The following is an 8,948-nucleotide window of genomic DNA, read 5'->3' as shown; positions in this document are numbered from 1 at the left end:
GAAATTTGCTAATTAAACACCTGGAATGGATTTTGGGTACTGGAGAGGCTATCAATGTGTGGAACGATGCTTGGCTTTCGTCTACAGAGCAACTAAGACCCTATGGACCGGCCCGGAAGCCTTTAAAGACCTTAAGGTTTCGGACCTAATGCTTGTTGAGTCCACGGAATGGGATCTCCAAAGATTGATAGCATTCTCCCCTTTCACAAACACGCGATCCTGTAAATCAAACCCTCCATTTGCAGTGCCCCAGTTGAAATGGTATGGCTTAAATCAGCATCAGGTGTCTACACTGCAAAGTCAGGCTACAAGGCACATGCAGAAACGACGATCACTGAAGAGGCACCTGCTCCTGAAACAAACCATGATTGGTTAGCTAACGTTTGGAAACTAAAAACTACAGAGAAAATAAAGGTATTTCTGTGGAATTCCCTACATGATGCTTTGCCAGTAGGAGAACAATTTGCAATCAGGAATATTCCTCCAGCAATTCGATGCCCACAATGCAATGAGGTCGAGTCAATAGCCCATATGCTCTTCACATGTAACTACGCAAAGAAAGTCTGGACCTTGGCTCCTCTAGCTTCGAGCTTCAAACCGTGCCCCTCTATAACTACTGGTAACGGATTGGAGCTCCTCCGACGGATACCATCTCTCCCTCCCATTGGTGTGGGACCAGGTACGCTATCTGCTTCGATCTGCTGGAATTTATGGATCTCCAGGAACCAATTGATCTTTCAGAACCGAGCATTCACTCCAGAGGAGACTCTGTTGAAAGCGATCCGAGAAGCTCGAGAATGGGCCTTCTCTCAAGATCAACTCCCTAAACCCCAATCAAGTTCAACCCGTATCGCCCAGGATCCTACCCTAGACCCAATTCGAACATGCACGTACACGGATGCCGCTTGGAATCCAGTATCTAAATGTGCTGGTCTTGCTTGGATCATCGATGATGCTGGATCATCCTCTTCTCACTCAGCGACCGATACCTTCGTAGCGTCGCCCCTAATGGCGGAAACGTTGGCGTTCCGAAACGCCATGAAATCTGCTCTCCATCTTGGGATAAACTCTCTCCTGATACTCTCCGATTCACAGACGCTTGAAATGGATTTTTCAAGAGTCCAAGATTCAAATCAATATAGTATTTTAGATGTCAATCCATTTTTAAGTGTTTCAATTCAAAGAGAATTCAGGTTCATACGTAAGCTAAATGCAATCAATGTAATGAGGTGATTTGATTAAGCTAACAAGGTTCTAACACAATTAACTAGCAACTTTCAAGCAAATGGATAAGGGAGGAATCATGGGTGTAGGAATTTGATTTCAGATGACTAAGATTTAATCTAAAATGACAAAGATTCAATCAACACAATTTCCTAAGTCTAGATAACAATTCTAAGCAAGTTCTTTGTCAAGACAAAAGCTCATTTACTCTCATTGATCAAACATCAATTTCCTTTGGTTTGTGTCAATCAAGCAATCATTAATAACAAATCATTCAACTTTCTAAACTCCCCTAACATCAAATGCCTTTGGTAGGGTAAGCTAAGAGCATGTTGAGTTGGCTCAGACATTTCATCGAACACCGTCCGGGCAATGAAATGTCTAGATTTCTAATCTAAAATGACCAACTCTAGATTAGCATTAAGATCACTCAATCAAGCAAGGAAACATATTAATCTACTCTAAGCATTCTAGATCATCACTTAATCATCCTAATCATCCTACCCCATGAATCCAAAAAGAGTCTACTCACTAATCTTCATGATTAACCTTAAACCCATAATAGATTCAAGAGAAATCATGTTAAGAAGATGAGATAGACTCAAATTACTCAAGAAAGAAAGATTATATTCCTAAAGATTCAAACTTTCTCCAAGGTATCAATGTATTTTTTTAGATAAAATAAGATATCCTTTAAAATTAGGTCTAAAATGTATTTATAGTAGCTTAAAACTCGAACCGGGTCGACCCGACAAACCCGGGTTTGACCCGAAAGGCAAATGGGTGAGCTGGTCTTGGCATCGACCGCGGACGGCTCCAACCCACGGCCGTGGTCCGCGGTCTGTCCTATCAAAACTTAACATATCGGGCGAGAATCCATGGACTGCCTTCGTCCGCAGTACACGCCCGCGGCCGACCACACCAACCTCGAGCTCTCTTGTCCGATTCTGCGGACTGGAGTTGTCCGCGGATTCCGTCCGCGGGATGGTCCGTCTCGGCTGATCTCTCGGGAACGATTCCGCGGCCTGGTCCAGTCCGACCTGGTTGTCCGCGGCTTGGTCCATCTTCTTGCCTTTGCCCCTTTTCTTCATGCTTGCCCATCAAACTCTCCAAACTTCAACTCGAGCTCTTCCAAACTTAACATACTACACATGCATATGCTATGTACCTAATTAGACTCTAAATGCATCTTAAATGATCTAAATGAGTATGAAAATCATGCTTAAAACTATGTAAAATCTCAAGACATCAACTCCCCCAAACTTGTCATTTACTTATCCACAAGTAAACTTTCAAGAGTTAAATGGAGAGATGTTTGAAAATGGGAACTCACAACCAAAAGAACACTTTTTAGCCTTCAACCTAACATCCCAAAGAAAATATAGCAAATAGCATGAGCAACCCTCTTAGTACACTCTAGCTTCTCAAGGCCTATCAGGACTCTTTTATCTTTACACAAGTTGCATTGCCATTTAATCAACAAGTTTCTTAGCCAACCCTCACATTTATTCACACACACACACACACACAAAGTGAATTCTTGCAAATGGATATTTGATCTCAATCATTTGGTTTGGTGAGAGAAGATGGTCTAATGTGAAGAAAAATGGGTTTCAAATGTATTAATTATAGTGACTCACACTCAAGAATGGGAGCAAGATCATTATGCAAAATTTATCTAAGAAAAGGAGCAATTCATGCATACAATTCTTTGTTCTCATCATTCTACCCTTTTTCTTAAGTAGTATCAAGTTCTACCCATCTTTTTCTTCATTCTCAAACCCAAAATACACTCACTTTCATCTCTCACCCAATGAACACTCTTTTCTCTCCTTTGATTTAAACCAACTAGGGACTCTCTTTTTTTTTTTTTTTTTTAGACTTTAGATCTTTTTGGCTCAGCTCTTTCCTTTTCTTTTATTTTCCCCACTCACTTATGGTTTCTTTGATTCTCTTTTTTTTTTTTTTTTTTTTTAATTTGGAAGGGAGTTCTATTTATACTCTAGAGCTTCTCTTTTCTAACTTTCTTTGTCCCTAGGGGTTTCTTTACTTTAAGCACTCTTTTTGGTTCATTTTTCTCACTCAATCTCTCTAGTTCCCAAGATCAAACAAATTTTAAGCTCACAAACCCAACAACCATCCTAGAGGCCAGCTCAAATGAGGTCCTAATGCTAGCCAAAGATGAGAACAACCCATTGTCGGTCCTAATACTCTCAAGATTTTGCACATGACATGCTATCAATAAAATGCCTCACTCAAGCAAATTAATGTTGGCTTCAAAAAATTGTGAGGGTTAATAGGTATGGAAGTGCCATTTGGGTTAACAAAGATTGGTACAAAGAGAGAAAGATAATCCAAATGTATATAATATCCATGATCAAGTATGCAAATGCCCATATGCAAGAGAGATTAAGTTCATTAAGCCCTAGTTCATTTGGAGTTGGTTTCAAGAACAATGTCAATCATCAAGCAAACAACAAGTTTCAAGAAGAGTTTTCAAGGCTCGAAGCTTACAAGCTTTTTCAAGAGATGCTTAAGCTACTTGATATGTTTAGCTAGGATGCCAAACTGAGTTCTAGAGATGTGCTCTTTACAAGGTTTTTCCCAATGCATGAATGCAATCTAAATGCTTTAGACTCAATCATTTAAGTGATGCAACTACATGCTTCTTTTTGTGTTTTTCAAATTTTTCAAAATTTTTTTTGGTTTTTCTATGCAAATATGTATGTACAATGCAAGACTCAATGCAATATCATCAAAGCAAACATGATCAAATACTTGGTACCTCCCCCAAACTTAGTTCACACAGTCTCTGTGTTAGTAAGTTGAAAGAGATACCTAGAAGAAAGAATAAATGCAAAGAAAAACTGGTATATACAATGGAAAGGTTGGAGTGGTACCTCAAGCGGAGAGTGGAGAAGGAGGATCCTTTCCACTTTCAAGAGTGATGGTGAGGACTTGAGAGATAAGCTCTTGAAGCTTGATTGGATCATCTTGGAGCTGTGGAGTGATGATGGCCTTTGCACTTGAGAATGGTGTAGACTTTCCCTTGCATTTGATCTTGTACTCAATAGCTCCATCCTTGAACTTCATTGGGTGAAGAGTGAGAGTGTGTGGTATCATATCAAGAGGTGAAGGGTGAGGTTCTTTCATCATCTTCTTCTTGCCATGAGCAGCCTTTGTGGCTCTACTCACGTCCTCCTTTGTAGCACTTTCCAAGTGCTCATCACACATCTCTTTAGAGTACTCTCCATCAAGACATTCTTTTCTACTAACAACCATTTCATCCTTGATCTTTTCAATGGATGATTTTTCACAAATGATGGTTCTACAATACTCAAAATTCATCATTAGAGACTTGATTGGCTTGGAGACAACTTTGTTCACATTGAGGAGTGTGACCTTCTTGTTGGAAAAGTCAATGCAAGCTCCTAATGTTGTGAGAAATGGTGTGCCAAGGATCAATGAGACTCTCTTCTCAGTTGCCATCTGCAAAACAGTGAGCTCAATAGGGATGGTGCAGTCTCCAATCTTTATAGGGTAGTCTTTGATTAAGCCTAATGGAGTTGTTGAAGAAGAGTCTCCAAACATGAGTGAAGATGTGTTTGGCTCCATGTTCTCAATCCCAAGACTCTTCACCATCTCCATTGAGATCACATTCACACCTGCACCAGAATCAACAAGAGCATCATCAAGTGTGAACTTACCAAGGGAGCAAGACAAGGTGAACTTTCCTTTCTAGTTTTGGAATAGACTTTGGTGTGACTGGTGGATCAAGCTGCATAGTAGAGATGTTTAAGAGCTCTCCTACTTCTTCTTTGTGAGCTAGAATGTCCTTGATGAGCATCATTTGGACATGAGCATCATGCATATTCGATATCTATGGAAGCTTGACTCCTACATCTCCCATGTCTTTTCTGAACTTGGAGATCACCTTCTTTTGAGCTTTAGTGAGGAACCTTTGTGGAAATGGGAGCTTGTCATAAGGTGATTGCTCAACCACATGAGCTTCTTCTAGCTGAACCTCCTTCAATTGCGTGACAGCTTTCCTAATAACCGGTTTCTCAACCTTGTGTTTAACTGGTTGCAAAACCTTTCCCTCAACCTTCTTTACAGTTTGTATCTCAACCCTTTCCACAATCTTGTGTTCAACCTTCTCCACAATCTGTGCTTCAGCCTTGGCAACAACTTCTGTTCCATACATGAGTCTTTCAATCAGATCTTTTTTCTTTCTCATGATCACTCAAATCAATCTCAGTAGTAGTAGAGAGGATAACATTGCAATACTCTTTGGGATTCTGCTCTGATTTTCCTGGTAGAGATCCCATTGAGCTCTTGGAGGTTGAAGGCATAGAGGCAAACTGATTCTCCAAAGCCTTGAAGTGCGAGGAGAGTTGTAGGAACTTGTTGTTGAGGTCATTGTAGCTTCCATCAACTTTGGTGTGAAGGTTCGTCAGCTCATATCCAATGTGCTTCTCACTTCTAGTTTGGGACTCCAAGATCTGTTTCAACATTGCATCAGTGCTACTCTCTTGTGGAGCAGAAGTAGAAGATCTGGCTTGGCCTTGTGTAGACTGATTTCCTTTGGAGGAGAAGCCTTGAGAGTAGTTTTACCTAGCTTGGTAACCACCTTGTTGGTTGTTGTAGAAGGGTTTTTGTTGGTAGTTGTTGTACTGAAAATTAGGCTCTTTCTTGTACCATGTCCCATTAACATTCACAAAACATAGCTCTTCTTGACTTTCTAGACCATCAACTTCATGAACCACAACTGTCTCCTCTTGTTTCTGCTCACCAACAAAATTTTTTCTCTTGTTTGGCTCTATCCGAAAGAAGCAAATCCATCTTATCTTCTAGAGCCTTCAACTCTCTCTTTGTGTTTGTATCATCACCTTCACTGCCTCTGTTGCTTCTATCATGCTCATCACTGTAGACTGAATCACTCTTAGCCATATTCTCTACAAGCTCCAAAGCATCTGCTTCAGTTCTCCCCAAAAAGAAACCATTGTTAGCAGTATCAAGCTGGCTTCTAAACTTGGGCAAAGCACCTCTGTAGAAAGTACTAAGCAAACTCTCCATATTGAAGCCATGATGAGGACATTGAGAGATGTAGTTGTTGAACCTTTCTCATGCTTCTCCAAAGCCTTCAAGATTCCTTTGATGAAATCCAGAGATTTCATTCCTTAGCTTAGCAGTTCTTGAGTAGAGAAGAGCTTGGTGAGGAAAGCTTTCTTGCATTCATCCCATGTTTTGATTGAATCTCTTGAAAGACTCTTCTCCCATGTGTGAGCTTTGTCTCCCAAAGAGAATGAAAACAACCTTAGCTTGAATGCATCTTCAGAGACACCATTGATCTTTATAGTTCCACACAGCTTATCAAAGTTATCCAAGTGGTCTAATGGATCCTCCAAGGCAAGACCATGGTACTTGTTGCTCTGGATCATGTTTATCAAGCTTGACTTGATCTCAAAATTGTTGTTTTCCACAGCTGGTGCTCTAATGCCAGCTCTATGCCCATGGATATTGGGCTCATCATGGGTGCCAATAGCTCTAGCTTGGCGATGTGGGTGTTGTGGCCTAAGGTTGTCAGCTCCTTGGCCATTCCCTCTCCATCTTGAGGTTGATTCTGATGTTGATCCATCACAAACCCCAATCTGTCTAAGTGAGACTGTTGCTCTTCTTCTCTTCTCCTCCTTGCAATCTCCCTTTCAAGTGCTCTAATGTCTTCAACTCTTGGAACTAGGTTTGTTGGGCTTCTGCTCCGCAAATTCATGCACCTGAGATACAAAAAGCTAGGAAAGAGAATCAGTAACTAAATATAAGAAAAATAAGACTTAGTCTCAAGTAAGGACTAAATCTCAATGTCAAAATCAACTTAGAATTGGCAACGGCGCCAAATTTGAAATGGACTTTTCAAGGGTCCAAGATTCAAATCAATGTAGTATTTTAGATGTCAATCCATTTCTAAGTGTTTCAATTCAAAGAGAATTCAGGTTCATACTTAAGCTAAATGCAATCAATGTAATGAGGTGATTTGATTAAGCTAACAAGGTTCTAACACAATTAACTAGCAATTTTCAAGCAAATGGATAACGGAGGAGTCATGGGTGCAGGAATTTGATTTCAGATGACTAAGATTTAATCTAAAATGACAAAGATTCAATCAACACAATTCTCTAAGTCTAGATAACAATTCTAAGCAAGTTCTTTGTCAAGACAAAAGCTCATTTACTCTCATTGATCAAACATCAAATTTCTTTGGTTTGTATCAATCAAGCAATCATTAAGAATGGATCATTCAACTTTCTAAACTCCCCTAACATCAAATGCCTTTGGTAGGGTAAGGTAGGTGCATGTTGAGTTGGCTCAGACATTTCATCGAACACCTTCCGGGCAATGAAATGTCTAGATTTCTAATCTAAAATGGCCAACTCTAGATCAGCATTAAGATCACTCAATCAAGCAAGGAAACATATTAATCTAGTCTAAACATTCTAGATCATCACTTAATCATCCTAATCATCATACCCCATGAATCCAAAAAGAGTCTACTCACTAATCTTCATGATTAACCTTAAACTCATAACAGATTCAAGAGAAATCATGTTAAGAAGATGAGATAGACTCAAATTACTCAAGAAAGAAAGATTATATTCCTAAAGATTCAAACTTTCTCCAAGGTATCAATGTATTTTTTTTAGAGAAAACAAGATATCCTCTAAAATTAGGTCTAAAATGTATTTATAGTAGCTTAAAACTCGAACCGGGTCGACCCGACAAACCCGGGTTTGACCCGAAAGGAAAATGGGTGAGCTGGTCTTGGCAACGACCGCGGACGGATCCAACCCGCGGCCGTGTATGATTTTAGAGAATAGAGTAGGTATTGAGAGATTAAAAGAAGATTAGAGAAGATTAATGGGAGATTTGTAGAGAGATTAGATAGTAATCATGTTTAAGAGTATTTAAGAATCATCATGAAAAAGAGAGAGGGTCTAGAGAGATAATCCCAAACTTCTTAATTAATAATCTGATCAGAGTTTACAATATATATGAGAAGGCAACACTGGGATGAGGGTTTCATAAAGAGGCACTATTACAAGAGATAAGGTTTGCTTTAATTCAAACCATCCAATGAGCTTCTTACTTGTGCATAAAGCTCCTTTTGCTTTATCCAGCTCTTCTCCAGCCTGTCACACGTGCCTCCTCTTCCCTTGCAACGGTCTGATGCCTTAGCAAAGGGAATATGGCTTCTCTTCTTCATCCAAAGTTACCCGGGTAACTAGTATAACTAGTATACTAGGATAACTAGGGTAACTTTGGTTTAACCCTTAGAAGTTACTCGAGTAACTAGTATTACTACGCCATGTACGGCCTCTTCATCATACTGAACTCCTCATGTCTTTCTCTTCCCATATATTGATCTCATCTCAACACTCCCTCTCAAGCTTAGCTTTGTGAAAGTCTAAGCTTGGATAGCCATGAGATCTTCCTCATTAAAAACCTCACCAAGGAAAACTCATTGGGACAAAACCTTGATGAGGGAAAAAGAGTAAAGACCTCATGACTTAGGGGATCAGCTCCTTCTCTTCCCAAGATCTATGAGTCCCAATCTGATGTGGATGGACTCCATAGTCTTTTGTCTTGCTGCCTTGGTGAACACATCTGCCAACTGATCTTCACTTCTTGTATAACATGGCAAGATCACTCCCAAGACTATCATCTGCCTC

General features: G+C 39.9%; 1 protein-coding gene and 1 non-coding gene across 2 annotated transcripts; both read left to right on the top strand.

Annotated features, from left to right (window-relative positions):
* Window positions 1–258: 258 nt before the first annotated feature.
* LOC106413000 lies at window positions 259–1,233 on the top strand. The gene has a single exon (XM_013853855.1). It carries the CDS (start codon window positions 259–261, stop codon window positions 1,231–1,233), a length of 975 nt encoding a protein of 324 aa, XP_013709309.1.
* Window positions 1,234–6,304: 5,071 nt separating this feature from the next.
* LOC125588054 lies at window positions 6,305–6,411 on the top strand. The gene has a single exon (XR_007324450.1). It is a non-coding gene; the product is annotated as a small nucleolar RNA R71 (small nucleolar RNA).
* Window positions 6,412–8,948: the final 2,537 nt, after the last annotated feature.

This window comes from Brassica napus, chromosome C5 (genome assembly GCF_020379485.1).
Source record: "Brassica napus cultivar Da-Ae chromosome C5, Da-Ae, whole genome shotgun sequence".
Lineage (NCBI taxonomy): Eukaryota > Viridiplantae > Streptophyta > Magnoliopsida > Brassicales > Brassicaceae > Brassica > Brassica napus.
This window is presented reverse-complemented; position numbering and strand designations above follow the sequence as displayed.

What these genes read in the sequence shown, in the direction of transcription:
- LOC106413000 (XM_013853855.1), top strand. Translation starts at nt 259, where the DNA reads ATGGTATGGCTTAAATCAGCATCAGGTGTCTACACTGCAAAGTCAGGC.